At 40.5% G+C, this 20,196-nt stretch overlaps 1 protein-coding gene across 4 annotated transcripts in view; it reads right to left on the bottom strand.

Annotated features, from left to right (window-relative positions):
* MYO7B (myosin VIIB) overlaps nucleotides 1-20,196 on the bottom strand; it is a 55,573-nt gene that overhangs the window by 34,631 nt on the left and 746 nt on the right. For 2 of the 4 annotated variants that reach the window (XM_083615073.1, XM_083615074.1), the window contains exons 2-21: nucleotides 19,182-19,224; nucleotides 17,891-18,004; nucleotides 17,397-17,549; nucleotides 15,885-16,069; nucleotides 14,839-14,960; nucleotides 13,711-13,853; nucleotides 13,509-13,622; nucleotides 11,019-11,172; nucleotides 10,242-10,318; nucleotides 9,315-9,434; nucleotides 8,525-8,667; nucleotides 7,905-8,115; nucleotides 7,435-7,570; nucleotides 6,979-7,145; nucleotides 5,320-5,376; nucleotides 2,816-2,953; nucleotides 1,904-2,056; nucleotides 1,472-1,570; nucleotides 577-671; nucleotides 265-349 (exon numbers count right to left, since the gene is read on the bottom strand). In XM_083615073.1, the coding sequence (XP_083471199.1) occupies nucleotides 265-349; nucleotides 577-671; nucleotides 1,472-1,570; nucleotides 1,904-2,056; nucleotides 2,816-2,953; nucleotides 5,320-5,376; nucleotides 6,979-7,145; nucleotides 7,435-7,570; nucleotides 7,905-8,115; nucleotides 8,525-8,667; nucleotides 9,315-9,434; nucleotides 10,242-10,318; nucleotides 11,019-11,172; nucleotides 13,509-13,622; nucleotides 13,711-13,853; nucleotides 14,839-14,960; nucleotides 15,885-16,069; nucleotides 17,397-17,549; nucleotides 17,891-18,004; nucleotides 19,182-19,199 (2,484 nt within the window). In that variant the 5' untranslated portion in view covers nucleotides 19,200-19,224. The remainder of the gene's footprint in view (nucleotides 1-264; nucleotides 350-576; nucleotides 672-1,471; nucleotides 1,571-1,903; nucleotides 2,057-2,815; nucleotides 2,954-5,319; nucleotides 5,377-6,978; nucleotides 7,146-7,434; nucleotides 7,571-7,904; nucleotides 8,116-8,524; nucleotides 8,668-9,314; nucleotides 9,435-10,241; nucleotides 10,319-11,018; nucleotides 11,173-13,508; nucleotides 13,623-13,710; nucleotides 13,854-14,838; nucleotides 14,961-15,884; nucleotides 16,070-17,396; nucleotides 17,550-17,890; nucleotides 18,005-19,181; nucleotides 19,225-20,196) is intronic. The other 2 variants (XM_083615075.1, XM_083615076.1) reach the window with 1 other exon arrangement.

The raw sequence follows: 20,196 nt of genomic DNA, 5'->3' as shown, positions 1-20,196 counted from the left end.
TTTGATACTTTCCCCTTTGCACAGCAGAATGCCGTGCCATAGCACAACTTGCAACATTTCAAAAGCAGCCCACCATATATTTTGAGGTGTGTGAAGTTCCATAAATAGTTCCATAAGTAGCTGTGCAGCTAACTCTTTGAATCCCAGTCAAAGTAATGTTTGAGTGTTCTAGGTCTTTTAGTGTAAGAACCTATGAATAGTGTGCCTGGCTATGCAGAGCCCATTTTGATAACTGCATCTGAAAGATCCACGCAAGCTTTTTACCATCTTGAAATTCTTCCGACAGCAATATCCCCTCCAGGCTGTCTGAATAACCACAGCACAGCGCCTCTGCCTCAGAAACTGTTTCCTGCAGGCAGAAGGAATTAAAAACAAAACAAAGCTCAATATGCTAACATTAATCCCAAAATAGTGGGTCCAGCGGAATAAACCCCGAACTGCACCTCTCCTCCCCACCTCACACAAAAAAGCCACTTGCACCGAGCCCAAGAAAAATGCAATTTTCTCCCCATGGGTAAAATACCCAAAGGAAATTAACAATCTGATTTCATTTGCTACTTTTAAAAACATTTTTACCTTTCCTTGAACCCTCTCAGCACTTTCTGAATTAGGATGGCTTTCTCTGTGAGTGCTTTGTCTCGCTGCACCTCCAGTACTGTATCATGATAGTCCTGTTAAAGAATGGAAAAAATAATAATCCACATGTTTATCACCAACTAATCTAATCTAAAACTCACCACATATAAAAGGGTTGTTACAAAACAGAACCAATCAGTCTGTATATAGGACAATATACAAGTTATTCTATTGCTCTTAGCAACAAAATGTATTAGAGAATCTGTGATGGAGATGGAGGAAACACTTCTTGCTTTGTCATCTAGTGTCAACCGATTTAGATCCAGGTGAGGGGAACAAGGGGGGCAAGTACAAAAATTAGGCTGGATGTTACAACAGCCATGAAGTCAGCTTGTAGACTCAGCTTCAAGATGGAGAGTAAGTTCCTCTCAAGCATGGGTGTCCACAGAAATAATTTGGGCAGGAGAAGACAAGGTCTATGACTTGTAAGTACAAGTTACTGAGTTGTGACTGAAGGGAAGCGATGAGAAACAATTCATATAAGATCAGGCAAACAGACCTGAGGGAACAGTGCTCTCACATAGGCCCTATCTGCGCTATACGTTTAAAGCTGTGTCATATCACTATAATCTGTCATGGCTTCCCCCAAAGAATCCTGGGAAGTGTAGTTTGTTAAGGGTGCTGAGAGTTGTTTGGAGACCCCTATTCTCTTCACAGAGCTACGATTCTGAGTGGTTTAGCAAACAATCCCTTTGGGGAGGGTCACTCTGTGAGGGAAACAGACGTCTCCTAACAACTCCCAGAGCCTTTAATGATCTAAAGTTCCCAGGATTCTTTGAGGAGAGCCATGGCTGTTCAAAGTGGACAAAACTGTTAGATTAAACCAGTAACTTACTTTCAGGAATACTTTGGTTCTTCCAATTTTCCACTCATCATCTTTTCCTATCACCTTCTCACAGATGTAAATGCAGCACTGGCGAGCATCATTCTTCAGCTGAAATGTAAATCAATTGTCACATTTATGTTTGGTTGGAAACTTAAGAGGCCTCATGAGAAATACGGTAACTAAGAAATGGGCACCAGATTCTGGTCATACTCTGGAAGTGCTTTTTTACACTAGAATTGGTGAGATTTATATCACTGGTAATATTGCCATATAAATTCTTGCAACTGCTAAAGGATGACTTAAGAAAAGCATAAATAAAGCAACCCTCTTCTTGGTGATGTGCTTACTGGATATGTATATAGCAGTAAGAAGGGATTCGAAATTTACAAATCAATATGCCTCTTACTGCAGTAATAAGGTTGATCAGTCCTGCTAACTTGCCTGCTCACGAGAAGACATTGGCTGCAGAACTCTGTATCTCTCAAAGAATTCTGCAAAGCCATAGCGAATTGGGTAGCCAGCTTTCCTAATCCGGATGGTTTCCATCATTCCAGAGTAGCGCAGCTGACGGATACAGAGTTCTCGGTCGAACAGCTGAAAATAAAACACGCAGCAAAATTTGACACAAACAACCTTGGTTCTGCATCATATACATTAAGTGTTCCTGTTTATTCTTTTCACACCTCATCTTGTGTCTAATGAAAAATATATTTCTTTCTTTCACATTTTCAGTCAAGTTGGGATACCAGAACAAGCACAGCAGGGAACAAGGGAAGTCAATATTGCCATACATTTGCTAGAGTCACCCACCTGCTTGCTTCTTATTCGTACCTGCCTATTAATACAAATTTTCACCAAAATGAATGGGCCAGCCTATTAAACCCTGGAATGTCAATCAGATAAATAAAATTAGATCTGAATGTGCCACCTGCAGGAAACTGCCCTCATTTGGAAGTACCCTGTCACACACCCGTGATTAGGGGGCGGGCAGGGCCACGCGACGTCAGCACACCGTGTATGCATACCCTGCTGTGTGCATGCATGGTGAAAGCATGCCCTGTGGCATTCTCGCGTCATGCACACACACCCAGTGGCATCCTAACATCACTCACACATGCTATGGGGTGTGCTGACATGTTGTGCAGGTGCCCCGCAGCTTGTGCGTGTGACACAAGTGTGCCCCGCAACATGCAGGGGGGCTGGCCCTTTCATTGCAATTTTTTTTTTGAGGGGCTGGCCCCCATCCCCCGCCTCTGCTAACTGCATAATTCCTACCAAACGAATGTCTTTTCTCTTCAAACCAACAGGTGCTACAGACAAAAGCTTGATCAAGATATTTTAATGAAATATTACCATTGGCCTCTTGTAGTCATTGGGTTTGATACAGCGGATAAAATACGGCTGGCAGTTACTCAGGATTTTCATCAGCTGCTCCAAGGACTGTTTGAATTGCCCCCCTAACGTAGAGAGACGCTTGGTGGTATCTGACCCCTGGGAGAGCAAACCACATGTCTTGAATATCAATTCAACACCCACATGCATTGAATGACTATGCTGCGTTTTTTATATATATGTACTGCCTTGATGACTGAACACCCATTCACAGTGCACTCCTACACATGTTTACTCTGAAATAATAAAATGCTGATGAGGCACATTTTCCTTGATGCTGTGGTGTAGACAAACCAATAATGAAAATGCTAATACAACCATACAGGGGAAAGCCCTTTCTTACTGCTTTGCATTCACATTAAAAACAATCCAAGCAATGCATTTTCAGAGAAAATGTGTTCTTAATATTGCTGGCGAATATGCCCTTAATAAAAAGCCATACTTTTTATGACTGACAAGTTCTCTCTTTGTCTACTGTGTCCCCCTAGTGGACGTTTGTAATGTGTGTCTGAAGCTGTGGAGCATATATACCCATTGCCTCTCCTGTTATGTTTGTAGACCTGAGGTTCCCTTTTCAACATGGTTTGTGGGACCTATTGGTTTTATATGTGAAGTACTAATGCCCTCCAATGGCCAAAATCACAAACCAAAGGAAATCATCCTTTTATAATAACAACAGTCAACTTGCTCAGCATTCTTCAACAGGGATAGATGTTTAAAGGGAAAATGACATATGTAAAAGAGGGTGGTATTATGTGTCTCTACTGGAGCTGACCTGATACTTATTTTGTTGGATATTTTGACTTCTTTAAACAAAGAACAGAAAAGTTTAAAGAAGAACAATAGGTAATATCCAGCATTACTCGTATTCAGAATAGACCAATTAGTTAGAAATCACCCTCTATGAACTAGGTTACAAACGAACATTTAATTATCTCAATGCTGTAATAGTGTTATTGTTAATGCCACAAAATGGTGGAGTGGCAACTCAGATGTGCAAATTCAACAGAGTAATAACATAGGGGTAGCTCTTGCCTTCTCTGAGGGGAAAAAACAATAGCTGTGGACAGAACAAAAGTCTAAAGAAGAAAAGACATGCCAACCAAGAGAATGAAGGAGGTAAAATGAAACAAAATTACTATGAATAAACACATATTACATGTTTTAACCATAGCAAGAATTATGCATGCTAAGGCATGGATGAACATTCAAAAACCCCAATGAACTTGACATAATTAGGAAGTTGTGGGAACAGGTAAATACAGGCAAACTAGTAGCAATATAATGGTAACTACAAGATACATTAAAACGTTAGGAATAGCAAGACAAGTGGACTTTTTATCATTTACATAATTTTTTCATATAACTTAAATATTTAATGTTTACACATTTATATATTTATATTTTGGAAGAACTGATGCAAAAGAACTGTGATTATTCAGGACGTATTTACTCTATTCTGGCAATTTCCTTTAGTTTTTAAGCACTGGAAAGCTATATAGCTTGAAAATATCTGAATACAATTGTGTATGTACCAGGAGTACAAATGTGGATGAATAAAACAAAACAAAACAAAACAAAACAAAACAGGATCTTCCATTCTGTATTTCAACGGACATCTATGCCCAGAAGTGACAAACCTTCAGCCTGTAGGTCTAATTAGGCCCACCAGTCCTTCTACATGAGACCATGTAGGACAAGGCACAACCAACTGCCCTACACTTGACATCATATATACTATGTACAAGCCTGGCTCAGCCAAAGGGAGGTTTGCAGACACCACCAACCAGCTAACTGTTGGTGCCTGCAATGCCATATGCAAACTGCTGGGGAAACAGCACTTGGTAAGGGGCTCCTGATTAAATTTGCTGATTAAAATTTATCTTGCCCTTCCTCCAAAAAGAGTCTGGGTTCAGGTTTTCAAACCCCCCAAAAAACTCAGAAGAAAAAGATAAAGGTGCAGCTGTGTGTATACATAGATGAAAAATATCTGAATAGGGCAGGTGGCAGCTGCTTTTCAAGCAGCCTTGAAACCTTGCAATTATTCTGGAAGCTGCTGTTTTCAGAGAGGGATAAACACACAAGGTGCTTTCCTGCAAAGAAACAAGGACATCTAGGCATGGGCATATCTCTCAATGTCAGTTTCTCTCAGTGTCTTATTTTTACAAGCTTAAGTTCAGTTAGCATGAGCATATACTCCAGAATGGGGGAAATGCGGCTAACAGGACATGCACGTTCTGCGGGTAACTAACTACTTAGCAACCTTTGTCAGAATTGCAGGGGAATGCCTGAAAATTTCCCAACAGTAGGCACAATCCAAAGGAAATAGTTCCCCTTCCAGCCTACTGAAATAAAATAGGAATTGCACAAACCCACAGCTGCTACAGAAATAATTAAAGCCAGGTGATGGCTTTAGGGCTTTTTTTATTATTTCAATCGTGGCATTTCTTCTCCAAGCAGTTTACCTGTCCAAAGGCAGCAGGTGATGTTCTGGATTGCACAAAACCCCGGCAGGACAATGACTGGTGGCAAAAGGACATCAAAAGCGAGAGCAAAAAGAGTAGAATTTTGAAAGAATAAAGGAGGAAATGAACAGATGGATAAGATAAGTACAGCAATTATTTGATGTTTCATTAGTTAGATTGAAGGTAGTACAGGGGGAAATCTGAAAAGAGCATTATGTGGATAAATCCTAAACACTTGCATTGGCACAACACCACAATAATGTCCCTACAATGCTATTACAACATGGCGGTTGTGAATTTACACAGCCACCGCGTATCCTTTCTCCAAATAGCTGAGGACAATGTAAACTTATGTTATCTCATTTTATCCTCACAATAACCTTGTGTCTGAGAGATGTTGGCTAGTTCGAGATTACCCAATGACCTTCAGTTGTTACGAAAAAGGAGCAATGCTGCTGAGTGCTCCAGATGGCTGGAAAGCCAAACAGGATGTTGATGTTATGGGACTGTACCGTGGGAACCAGGGACAGTCTATTATGTGCACTGAGCACCGGATGTTAGCTCAGAGTGTCACATGACCCTGTACCAGAAGTACATGGGTGGAGTTATTATCTCTCTGCTGCTGATGTGAGAGAGGGCAGACATGATTTCTCTGCACTGCTGGAAAGACAGAAATAAAGGCATGTAAATACATTTCTGTCTGTCTCTTTCCCCTCCCTGGGGATGGCAGGGAAGAGGGGAGGAGTGGTTGTGTTCTTCTCACGTTTGAGGAGAATCGGCCGATAGAGATCTGGCCTTGTCTTGCCGGGAGCCGAGACGGGGGAGATCAACAAGGAATCAAGCCGGGCACCTGGAGAGTGGCCAATTCCTCTGACTGATGAAGGCTTTGAAGATTCCGACACTTCACAGGTGAGTAGGGATCTAAGCCTAGGTTTTCCTGGTTTAGGGCCAATATTCTAACCACTTCATCACACTGGCTAAATGCTTAGAAATGCTTCATCCTGATTTGCCTGTGCTATGACTGCAAAATTGTAACACCTGCACTAGTTGGACTGGGCTTGCTCCTCCTCAGCCAATGTTTTGCAGTCAATAAACATGCAGATCTTCCCCATACCTGTCATACAAGAATTGCAGGGGACCCCATCCCCTCACAACAGGCCACGGTTGTGTACAAACTATAACTCCAAAGCACATTCAAAGCACCCTTTTCCTCTCAAAGAATTCTGAGCACTGTAGTTAGTTAAGGGTTGCTGGGAATTGGAACTAGAGTGACCAGAATTCCTTGGGGGGGGGAGAGAAATATGCTTTGAATGTGCTTTAAAGATATAGTGTGTATGCAGTCTAGGAGTGATTGTAACTGTAGAAGATGCTTTGCTTGCTATATATTTCTACTCTCCTGTTTTGAATCTGGTAACCCTAGGAAAACAAAACTGCATATTCTGACCAAACCACTCATTCTAACTAGGAAAGTATTTTCTGAATTATAGGATAAAGCAGCTATATCTAATATAAATAGCTCGGGATCATTCCTACTATTATACATTTAAAATATGGCAAAGGCTTAAAATTGAGACAGAAGGCAAAGTGCAGCTAGAATGTCTAAGAAATAGAGGCTGGGGGGACATCTACACTTCAAGTCAGTGCTGGGGGGCAGCTAACCTTGAGGGTGGGATCCACTCCTAGATGCCTGATGCTCCCACGGCCAAAAGGAATCACATTCACGGGTGTCTCCACCTGAAAGACCTGTCTGAGGAATTTGTTTTTGGATGAATGAACCAACTGCAGGATGTCAGAGCTAAGCATGTCACGGTTTTTCTCGAGAAAACCTATAAGAAAGCAGAAGCAGGGTAAATCATTTTTTTCTGCTTGATGCCAATTTACTGAGTTCCCTTGGCCATTCTCCCTCCTCTCTCTTTGATAGTGGCCATTCCCACTCCATTGAAATGGACCCTGCCTACCACACCACTTCAGTAAAGTAATGAAACAGCTGTTTATGAACCAAGAATTAGTCTGACAGTATCAATGTGCAGGATTTGAAACTGGGGAAAAAAGGAACTCTCTTTGAATTGATAGATGATATAATGCTGGGACAGGGAACTTTTATTATTGACTCACCTTTAGACTGGTAATAAACAACACCAGCAAAATGGTTGATACCAAAGACTGTGTCATGGACGCTTCTTGGTGGAATGTAGATTTTGCTTCTGCAATGATGATTGTTGATTTTGTGCAACATGGTTGTGTCTGTTCCCTGGAAGCAAACCACAACATGAGATTAAAGTGGGTCAGGGAGGATGCTAATACTTGCTCAAAACAAGGAAAATGTGTGGCAAAAGACTTCCTGAGTTGCGACAATGTGGCAACAACATTTTTAGAGTCAGGAAATATTTTAGAGAGACAGAAACCTGAGGGGGTCTCTGTTAGGTTGCCTGCACAGCAAATAGCTCCAGATGTTTAAAGCAAGAAAGCCAAGCTACACAGCTAGATTCACAACATGCAACACAAATCAATACAATATAGCAACAGAAAAAATAAAAACAAAGCTAATTCCCTGTGGCAGCCTGGAGAAAAACCACAATACTCACCTTAGGGAACCTGCTTTCTTCATCAATGAGTGACACAATATTCATGGGTTTGAGTGCAATCACTTCCAAGGCGGTACAGTTATCCGTGAAGTCAATGTGACTCCAGGTGATATGCTCAGCCAAGTATTCCTCCTGCTCTAGCTTGAAGACATGTGCTACGAAGAACTGCTGGAGATGCTCATTGGCAAAGTTGATGCACAGCTGCTCAAAACTGCAGGGACACAATTATTTCTTATTTATCGTGAACATTTATATTATTAATATAATCTTCCCTTCTAGTCCTTCATAGCCTTCAGATATTGAGGTCTGGGTAAAATATACACTTAATGAGAAATACAACTGGCTGAGTAACCAATTAAAAGACAAATGATGAATCCACTAAAAATCTTGAATCACAGGCAGCTCTCATGAAATCTAGCATATATCAAGGGCAAGTAATAAACACCACACACTTTCACTTCAGCATGAAGCTGTATCAGTGGACCTCAATCATCTTCAGTGTGGAAATTAATTAACTTAAAATATAACTTCCATCAATACTAATGGTTACAATTTGTTTCTGACATGGTGTGCTATTTCTCAAAACATCCCACAAAACAGTTAAAACTTGAATGTCATACCTGTTAGTGGTAAAATTTTCAAAGCCAAAGATGTCCAGTAGCCCAATGGACCTGCATGTTTTTTTATGACCCTGAGATGGTGGGTTGTAAATTGCAGTATTGATCTTATTAACTATCCAGAGGAAGAGGAGTCCATAGATCCCCTGGGTAAAGAAAAGGTGCATAAGAGCACGGCATTTAACATAAGTTGCATTCACATGTGGGGTTTATAGCATTGGTTTAGCTGATTATAAGGCTAGTGCTTGTGTCCCATTTTCTAAAGTTCCTTTCACACTGTACAAACCTGTTTCATCACATCTCAACCACTATACCATCAGGTTGCAGTAAATGCCATGCACACAGCAACAAGAAGCTGCAATAAATAAATAAACATCCACAGATGCCAACATGCCATCCCTCTCCTCCACATTCTGCCATTCTGTGCTGAAATACCAGCTCCACTGACATCAAGAAAAACATACAACATTCACCATGAGAGTAAGCCCATGGATGAGAGCCAAGAGTGATAATTTTTCTCTCTTGATTTAGGAAGCATTATAGCTATAGGCTTGTATAGATTCAAACTTCCTTAATAAATCAGATGCTAAAGCTGGAATACCAAAGAGGACATTGTTTGTAGGATTTTGTCTTTAGACTGTTATTAAACTTCAATGACATGTACAACCTTATCATTTTTATTTTATTTATTTCTTCATAAAATGTATGAACTGCCTCATTGTAGAAAACCTCAAAGCTTTTTACAAAACATAACTGAGAACCACACATGAGGAGAGCTGTTTATCTTCTTTACCTTTACGAAGGCATCTCTCACATCAGCAGCCTGGGCTACACTTAGGGGCATAGAGACGCTCTCTCCCCTGATGATGATCGAGTGGTTTGTAAGGCTGCTGTGGAGTTCCCCGGAATCCACCTGTAAGAATGACAATTGAATTGCGTCATTTTTCTGTAGATGCAGGAGATCTGGCGAGAAAGGGCAGCGCCTCCTTCAAGAGAAGGGATATAAAGACACTTAATAGAGATGCGGGTGGTGCTGTGGTGTAAACCACTGAGCCTAGGGCTTGCCGATCAGAAGGTCAGCGGTTCAAATCCCCGCGAATGGGGTGAGCTCCCGTTGCTCAGTCCCAGCTCCTGCCAACCTAGTAGTTCAAAAGCACGTCAAAGTGCAAGTAGATAAATAGATACCACTCTGGCGGGAAGGTAAACGGCGTTTCCGTGCACTGCTCTGGTTTTGCCAGAAGCAGCTTAGTCATGCTGGCCACATAACCCGGAAAAACTGTCTGCGGACAAACATTGGCTCGCTTGGCCTGTAAAGCGAGATGAGCACTGCAACCCCAGAGTTGTTTGCAACTGGACTTAACTGTCAGGGGTCCTTTAATTTTACCTTTAATAGAAAACAGAGCAAGGCAAGGCAAGCCTGCCATCATAGCAGTGGCTGGTGGCAATGAGAGCACAAGATGTGATCTCTAAGCAGAGAAGACAATATGGTAAAAAGTGTGCTACAAAAAGGGGGGGAAACTGGCAGGGGACAATGCAATACAGTGTGGTTAGAATGTCAAATTAGGAGCTGGGAGATCAGGTTCAAATCCCCATTCATCCATGAAGCCCACACCGCTTGCGATGGAGTGGGAAGCTATATTCACTGCCCTGAGTTCCTTTGGAGGAAAGGTTGTAGGGATGAAATAAGTAAATAAATAATATTCATGCGCAACACCAATACCTCAAGCAGTTTAGTTGCAATGGAAAAGTGTGCAGAATCCAGTACAGCACAACAGTCCAAATTATCATACACAGCAGCTAGATAAAGGAAAAGGTAAAGCTTGGTGATCATTTATAACATAAAGCATGTAACATACTTTTTCTCATTCAAGAAGCAGCCATTAGGCTAAAAAAAGTAACAACAGAAGAGGAATAATGTAATCTCCCTAAGATACCAGGGTATTTGTGTTCATAAACCATGTGGAAAATGGGAGATGCCCCTTAAGGTATGGTCCCTGAACCTTCTTACATGGAAATGTAATATACTGTACAGACATTAAGCAGTGCCAGTAATTAAAATGGTGATTTTTTTTCAACTGTGGTAGATGGGATCCTTACAAATATACCTGCCATCCCCTGCCCACTTCTCAAAATGTTGATCCCTGAAGATCACTACAGAAACACCCCATGCATCATTCATTGCTTTCTTGCTTTTCCAAATATGGGCAATCTGTTCTGTGGTAACTGTGTGAAATAAAACTTTGAATTATCCAACTTCTCCAACTAAAATATTTTTCCCCCTACACTACACACAAGTATCACAAAGCATTCATCTTAACAGTATGTATAATAAGGAAAGTCCTTTTCAGGGTAATGTATCTACATTCCTCTGCACTTTCTTATGTAGATAACAAAATGTTGTTTTCTGCTCAAGGTATAGTCTGGTAATTTCATTAACCCCTATTTTCTCCTCTTTGGTCAGTGTGTGTTTGTGTGTAGGCGCACACGCTGGACTTACCTTCAAACTCCATATTCCCCAGATGCAAAATGGCTGCCAGCAGTTTGCTTATGTCCCAGTGCTCAGAATCAGAGAACATCAGGATCTTCATGGCAGAGCGAATATGAGCATATTCCTTGGCATCATTACGGCCTTCACAGGAAGTGCAGTCACCCTGAAAGACAGCACAGTGATGACATTTTTATACCGTAATGATATGGGGTGGTTCGTTTGAATGATTTCTCAAGGATGGTATCGTGATTCTGTGAATCTGGTTGCAAAAGGAGATTGCTAAACTGACTTGTGAACCTTAGCCAAGCAGATTTCCTTTCGTTGCGAAGATTGGCAGTTCACCTATGCTCAATCCGTATATGTATAAACTAGGGGCTGTAACCTTGCTTATTTTGTTCACCCAACCCACCTACCTCCCTACGTCTCTTGCCAAAGCCACAAACCCTCCCATTCATTACACCTTGCCAAAGCCACCTGCCCCTCCCCTTCTCACCAAAGCCACTCCGCGCCTCAGTCCTCAGAGATTGTGTGCACACAATACATTTACAGCTAAGAAAACTGGCATAGAATCATAGAATCTTAGAGCTGGAAGGGACTCAATGGTCATCTAGTCCAACCCCCTATAATGCAGTATCTTGGCTACAGCATCCATGACAGATGGCAGTCCAACCTCTGCTTAAAAATCTCCAAGGAAAGAGAGTCCACCACCTCTCGTGGGAGTCTGTTCCACAGCCAAACAGCTCTTATTGTCAGAAAGTTTTTTTGAATGTTTAGTCAGAATCTCCTTTCTTATAACTTGAAGCTATTGGTTCAAGTCCTACCCACCAGAGCAGGAGAAAACAAGCATGTTCCCTCTTCCATGTGACAGCCCTTAAGATATCTGAAGATAGCTATTGTATCTCCTCTCAGTCTCCTCTTTTCCATCTGTACCCATAACAAGCAAACACAAAGCAAAATGCATTCTACTGTGTGTTCCCCTTTTAATCTAATCTATATATTTGTGTGTGTATTTTTTCTGTACTTCCTCATGAGCCACAAAGACCTTCAGACCTTTTGTGAAATAGGCAATCTTTGAATTCCAGAAGTAAATTCTGCCCTGCCTAGTTATCAGATTAATTTCTACTTGCTTCATATTTTATTATGATTGTTATGATTATTATTATTTTACTTTACTTTATTATTAAATTTATATACCATCCTTCATCATAAGATCTCAGGGCAGTTCACAGAATAAAATACAAGATAAAAACACAAGTAAATAATTAAAACAAAACAGCAAAACAATAACCCCCCCTTCCCAGAGAAACACATTTAAAAGGCCGCAGAACATCAGATGTAACTGAATATTAATCAGTGTGACTGATTTCCAAGAAAATATGTGTCCTTTAGCAAATGACATTCTCATTCTGTGATAGCTGGTAAAGCCCTCCTTTGGTTAAGATGGTACCAAAAAAACCCTCTCCAATTTAGGGAAATGCTCAGAGCAGAGAGAGTGTTTCCTTTTTAGGACCACATTCCTTTCATAAACATTTCACTTTCATGTATGTCTTTCTAAAGGGGGGAGGGAATGGCAACTGGGTTTCTGTTTCCCATCTAAGAATGGTTTGCAGATGCTCAGTGGGAAAAAGTGCCCAAAGGCCAAAGTACATGCTTTATGCAAATACATAAAACTATCACCTGGAAGTTCTTTTCTTCTTTATTAACTGCTTCACTAAGCAGGAGTGAAAGCAGGGTGTGTGTGTGGGGGGGGTGAACTCTTCCCACACTCCTGTTTCTCTGCTCTAAATTGCCTCTTCCTCTAGCTTTCTTCCCTGTAGGGTATATAAAAATGCATGGAAATACATGTGTAAACTTTGTGGGAGGAAAAGCCTCTGTGCGCTTGTACTGGTGTGAAATGGCTGGTAAGGACCAGGTTCACTGATAGACATAAGGCACAACTTGTCAGTTTGCATTTCTTAGTACATAAAGTATTGATCTGATGTGCAGAGATCTTTCCTATTCTAATAAATTTAAGAGGGCTTTGAAAGCTGCTCTGTGAAAGAAACAAGCAGAAGGCTCGTGATGTTTGGGTTATCCTTCAGAGAAGCTGAGTATAGCTGGCTCAAACTGCTCCTGTTATCTCTTTCTGACAATAATAATAGGCCAGAAGGAGCCTGGGTTTCACTTTTTTTCTTTTTCTCTTTCGTTCTGTGTGGTGTTCTGTATATAGTATGCTTCATGTTAAGTTTTAGTCTTCTTATAAGTTATTGTAAGTTTAAGTTAAGTTAAGTCTGCTGCAACTGGACGTCTTATGGACAGTGCCAGTCCTGAAAGTATTGGATTTGTGACTATTATGCTCATTTGCCTTCAGTAGCAGTAAAGCTCTGCTGGATGAAATACAATTGCCTCTGGTCCATTTTTTGGGAATCCTGCAATGCATTTAAGTTTTTTACTCTGCTAACTATATGTTGGAGTTCTTCTCTGGATCAATATTGAGTAGAATTCCATGATACAACTTACCATAGTAAGATAGGTGTACTCTGAAGCTGTGCCCAGATTCAGCATCTTCTTCTGCTCCAGATTCATCCCCATTAACATGCAGTAAAAGATATGATAGTTCCTTTCCTCAGGAGCCTAGAATGATAAGACCACCCCCACAGATATAACAGCAGCACAAATGAAAATAGGAACACTGCCCCAATTAATGTGTGCTCTGAATTACCTGGCGACAAACCCGAGACTTCTCCAGAAGGAACTGTTCAATCCGAGCTCCTTCTATCACCCCGTTTTGGTTGAAATGTATATCGATGTATTTCCCAAAGCGACTCGAATTGTCATTCCGAATTGTCTTGGCATTTCCAAAAGCTGTAAGTGGGTGAGATGGCACCATGAAGGGGAGGGCCACTCTTTTGCTTATTTGAAATCATTCAGGGCACTAAGATACTTGGAAGTTCTTCTTCACAAAGTAAGAGGTGCTCATTTTATTTTATTTTATTTTGATTTATAGTCAACTACATCCCAAGATCTTAAGGGTGGTGAGCCATCTTTAATGTATAAACATTTCAGTAAAATAATCTGATTAAAACACCATGAAAAGTCCATAAACCTCTGCCAGATATTGACTGTTTACAGTGTAGCCAGCTAAAAGTACAGATGTATGTGCCATTTCTAATTTCTTTTAAGAATATTCCAGAACTGGGCGATACTTTCTCCCCAATACTTTCCTTATGTGTGACAGCAAAGGCTGACTGCATGCCCTTCTCTATAAAGACATCCTGATATATTTAATAGCTGAATAGGGAATGCAAGTGGAACCTCCAGACTGAACAGTAGATATGACTGTATATGATGTACATTCTAGGGGTGCTTTCAGACGTGCAGAATATTGCATTAGTTTTCCTGATTATAAGGCTAGCACTTCTGTTCCATTTTCTAATGTTCCTTTCACACTGCAGCACCTGCTGCGATACAGAACTGTGGCTTTTTTACCAATATACTGGCATGTTGAACTAAATTCCATTCACACTAGTGAGCATGGTGTGTCACAATAACAACCATCGTTGGACGACGTCACTGGTTCACCACCCTTTTGCACATGAATGCTTCTGCTATACTGGTATACAACACCAACTTTCTTCACTTTACTCCTGCAATTTTATGGGTTAAGAGGCATGCAAACAGATTTTTTTCTGGAATCAAACAACATGAACATGAGTGCTAAACATCCATTGGTTTTTCAGAAGTGGCTTTTACATCTCCTGAAAGCTGAAATATAATGCAGAAATTAACAGTCAGGGAAAGGTCAGGGAAATAGAATGAACTGCCATGTGAATGGCATTATATAGCCTACCTTCTAAAATGGGATTGGCCTCTAGAATCTGTTGTTCAATCCAAGAATGTTGGCCGCTAATAGCTGCTAAGAACTGCAAAATCAGCTTTGTGCTTTCGGTCTTCCCTGCTCCGGATTCTCCACTGAAATAAGATATCAAATCTGGTGAACTCAGTGATCAACTCTCTTGACAAATTGGAATAAAAAGTGGCCTGTTTCTTCTTGCTCTTGAATAATCTTAAATCAATCGTTGCAGGAAGAGAGTGAATTTTGCTTTCCACCATCACACAAAGTGGATATTCTCTGAACAACCATTTAGCTGTGTTTTGATACCTCTTGCCTACACCTGTGTTCCTCTTCTTTTGCATTACTGTTGTCTCATTTAGAATGTGTGGCATTTGAGGGCATGTGCCTGTTTTTTCTGTACGCCTATCAAAGTCAGGCCCATGGTTACTACATGAACAAAAGAGCTGGACCAGAGCAGAAGCAGCTTGCTGGGTGGGGCAAAGCCACTATGCTAGCATCCCAGCGGGTGGGTCACTGTTGCCTATCATCAGGTTGAGAAAGAAGCAAGGTCAGTGTGATGGAAACGCAACAACAGAGCCGATCCCACCTGCTAGGAAGCCAGCATAGTGACTCTGCCCACTGCCCACAGCTGGCAAGTCACTTCTAAACCAGACGCCTTTTTCTTTTACACCACTGGAGCAAAGTGCCATAAAAATAATGGTGTTGTCATTTCTACGCTGGGTGGTTCAATATGGGGGCTTGAACTGCAGTTACATCATTACGATATCACAAATGGGTAGGTGGCTGGCAAGTGGCTTTTTTGATTTATCAGAATTTCCCTGGAAAGGGTAATTTTGGATTAAATGGGCAGGGTGAATATGGTTTGACATTTTGATGCCAACGACACTGGACGGCAGTGCAAAAAGTTTGCATTCATGAGAAACGCAATAAACACCCATCAGGAAGCTTCCCTTAGATGTTGCTCTTTTTCTCCCACCCAACCCCACCAGCTATTCTTCTTTGGAATAGCATCAAACTTTCCCACTACTAATTGCCTCTACCTGATGATGCAGCATTGGTCTCTTTTATTTCTCTTCATGTTGAAATAGCAATTGTCAGCAATGGCAAAGACATGAGGTGGCAGTTCTCCAATCCTCTTGTTACAGTAGAGTCTAATCTGTTCCATGGTATACAGTGGCAGCACTTGGTATGGATTCATAGCTACCAAGATAGATCCTGTGTAGGTCTAAATAAATTAAGATGCTTATGACACAAACCCCAAACAGTATTCTCATCACCTCATGCTCTGCCCTTATCAAGTATCATAAAACATGTGTAGGTAGATTAGAAGCTTTTGAAATGTAGTAGAAAGCAGAATAAATGAATGAAAGTGCTCTGCCTTTAGAGTCTGCCGTACACTACTATAGGGGTCAACAACATTGGACACATTATTCATATCATATAAACATTTTGGGCATGAGTCGGCTAAGTTGTTGCCTGCAGGGAGAAATGTCCACCTGCACAACAGGTCTCTCCCCACTCTTCTCCCATGCCTCCTAAAGCTGCTGTGGAGGATTGAAGGAATCTCCAGAATGGGTTTAAGGGATATGCGAGGGGAGGGAGCGTTTCATTGCACGAGCAGAACTCATCCCACGTACACATACCCCACTTACTGCTATGTTGCATTTGACTCTACATTTTTCTTATCATTCATAATCAGTAGTCCAGGTGCACATTTAAACAGAGAATTCTGTTATCCCTAGACTGCAAATAAAGTCAGTAAAACCCATTCTTCCATCATCCCATCAGAGTTTCTTCCTTACCACTTTTCCATGTAGGCTCAGAAAACAATGGAAGTGACAGCAGCAGTACTTAAATTTTTTTCTTTGGGGGGGGGTTGCTATGCTTTGTGGGGGAGAACTCCCTCTAGCAATTTGAGAATAAATTGATAGGCTTCTCCCATGTGTGTGAGTGAAGCACAGTAAAGTCAGAAAGGAATTTGTTTCACTTGCTTTCCAGAACAGCTGTACAATTTTTTTTTAAATGCCTCTGTAAACTTATTTGAGATTAACCTCAATAAACCCAGTGGGGCTTACTTCTGAGTAGATCTGCGCAGGATTCTAAGGCAACTATGGTGAAAACTGAAGCACACCGGTTTTTATTCCAGATTAGTTATTTCATGACACTTTCGTCTCTGGCTCTGCCCATCACTAGCTGTGCCCATCACTGCTGGCATGTGGCAACTGTCAGACCAAAGGCATATAGTTCTCTAAAGAAATAGGTTGCCCACACCTTTGTTGATGTTTTTAGAGAATGTATATTGAAAATATTTATTTTACTTAACAAAATGCAGATTTCTTCATCAAAAAAATCTAAGTAGTCTTACAATCACATTGAAGTATTCCCTACTGGGGTTTTTTTGGGAGGGGTTGTTGTTGGATATCAATTAATGTCAATTGAAGGGAAAGGAAAATGATGATTAATTCACTGAGAGGAAAATCTGTGATCAGACAAAATACAAGCTTGTATTTCACATTATTACTTGACAATGAAATGCCACATTCCTAACTTACATAGATGTTGTGTTCCTTGTAGCGGATAAGAAGGTTGCGCACCATGCCAGCTTCATTCATGTCTCCAAGACGTATCATATCTTCAACTCCTTTGACAGAAGTGGGATGCATTGGCCGCACATTGCAGATGTTCCGAGCCATGATCCAGTGTTCCTTAAATACAACTGCTTTTAACTAATCAGCTTAGATTTTATACACCACCTCAGGTCACTCCTAGGAACTAACCCTTGAGACACATTAGAGACAGGCCATCGATCAAAATTATTTCAGAAGTGCATTCAAACACTATTTAAGAACAGATTGTTCAGATATGGGCCTCCAGTTTGTCCCATCTCACTGCATAACTAATTCGCATAAAGTTCCAGCTATGAATCCTAGATTTCTATCAAGACCAAGAATAACTTGATCTCTGGTTGTGGCATTCAGACCCATCCCTAGCTCTTTCGCTTTATGTAAAACATTTGGATCTGTAGAATAAATGTTGTGACACCTACCTTGCCTTCATCATCTTCCAGCAAGAACCGTCCAGACTCAGAAATCTTTACAACTGCCCCAATGGGCACATTAAACTCACTTCCTGAAGAGGCCTCCAACCATATATGGTCACCCTTGTGGAAGAAAGGACATAAAATTCATTTACTTATTTGTGATATGTTACACTTCTTGTGCTTTGGAGAACCGATTCCTCCGACTTGATGTTGATTAAACTGTGGGAACCTTTGCTATGGATCTTATGATAATTTTTCAACCTAACATTTCCTTCTTTAATAATGTTGTGAGTTTGGGGGGTTTAGACTGCATGATGCCTGAGTCCTTTCTAATTCCTTGAATCCTGGATCCAGCAAGGCTTAAAATCTAATGGAGGATTCCATTGTTGAACTAGCAGGCAAGCTTCTTGGTAATGTCTTAAGTATGCTGAATGGCCCTAACTATGTTTGTTAGTGTAAGAAAGGAAGCTGGCTCTGTGCCAGAGGGCAACTGGGCGGGGGCCCTCCCTCACTTGGCTGGTAGAGAGGACAATAGCCAAAGTGTAAGCAGTGGCAGACCTTGGTGTCTCAAATATCAGTGGTGCCCTGTGTGACGCCAAAATCTGCCCCCCCCCACCCGCTGCCTCTCATCTTCTGTTGGACGTCTTCCATTAGAAGCCAGAGAGTGAGAGCTGTCTAACCTCAGATTCATTTTCTTTATTGTCTTATTTATTTTTCTGACTTAAGGCCTGGCTGGTCAATTTTATAAGCATCTTGTTTTCTCAGAGCATTGTTGCAATTGCGTATTGCCAAGGTTTATTACTATGGAACAGTTTACTGGTAACCTTTGTTATTTCTATTTCTTCTTTAAAGTATTTTATTAGCTTACATTTTATAGGCAAACAATTGTAAAATACAGCAGCTGTTGCAGTACTTCATGGACTCATGCAACAAACTGCCAGAGGTGATTTCCACATCACTCACTGGATTTCATTTTTTTAAAAAAATTAAGCAAAACCAAAGGCTGCAAATTTAAGTAGAATAACTATAGGGAGTGGGGACAGTTAGCTATTTCCCCTCTGTATGTAAGTTCAAAATCCCACTCCCCACCCCAGAGTTGGAACTTGGGGATACATCCTCTTATCTCATTTATATTTTTGGAAAGAAACACACATTGGATGTAAGACAGCAACTGTATTATAGTTTGCTTCTTTTGTGCTATGACAGTTTTGTGTTGTATATAGCTCAGATCTTAAACTGCACCATCACCCCCAATGTATATATGATGTGTCCCACCAAGATAAAGGACTAGACTTACTTTTCTGAAAACAACCATCCTGCTTCAGGGTGATACATGCAGCCTGTGTTCATAGGGAGAAAAACATCAGAAGAAGGTCAAATCTTCAAGGGACAAGAAAAATCATAATCCAATATGTAACTAACAAATTGGTTACAAAGTTTAGAGGAAAAACCAAATGGGAATTCTTTGTATGGTAGATGGAAAAGTGGCAAGTGAGACCAAGGCTAGATGTAGGAAATATATTTAATGGCCTGCATAATCATCCCAGATTATGTTTTATGTACTTGCTGGCTTTAAGAGACAAATCCATAAATGTTTTTCCATTTCTCTGTTTTTCTCCTTACAATAATTTATCAGCATTTTGGGACACACTTCTCCTAACAGCAAGACAAAACGGGGAGTGTTTCCAAATCTGAGTAAAATCTATTCCCTAAACATTCAAAAATCAAAACATTCTTCCCAAATGATTAAATACTCCATAGTGCAATCGGTTAAACACTGCTCTTATGTAAGACAATTTTAATATGAATATTCACCTGAAACTCTGAAATCTTACATGTTTCTGACCTTAACATAGTGTTTTTATTATTATATGTAAAGCATTTGAATATAAAATTATTATTTGGCACATCACTGGGTGGCAAAGGCTCAAAGGTAAAACATTGGAAACATTTTTGAAATAACAGATTATCTTTTTGAACATAGCACTTACATTCCTTGTAACACAGGATGTCTGGCTTCAAATATTAAAAGTATGGTAAATCAAATATTAAGAGTATGATTGAAAACACCCCAATAATTATATTTTAAAATTAGTTTTCTTGAGTCATATCTTCCTCCAGGATGATAGTTGCTAAAATTGTGCCTTTCTGGAACATTGCAGTTCTGTTATTCAACTATTGTAAAATTTATATTTTAAAGGTTAAAGGCCTTTGATTACTCAGAAATGAGTTGTGATCAACGGGGCTTACTTTAAAACAATTTTGTCACATATTTTCCTTAAAAAAAATACAAATAAAAAAAATGACTGCAA

This window comes from Podarcis filfolensis (genome assembly GCF_964270895.1).
Source record: "Podarcis filfolensis genome assembly, chromosome: 5".
Lineage (NCBI taxonomy): Eukaryota > Metazoa > Chordata > Lepidosauria > Squamata > Lacertidae > Podarcis > Podarcis filfolensis.
Note: the sequence above shows the minus strand (reverse complement) of the source record. Positions and strands in the feature narration are given on the sequence as shown.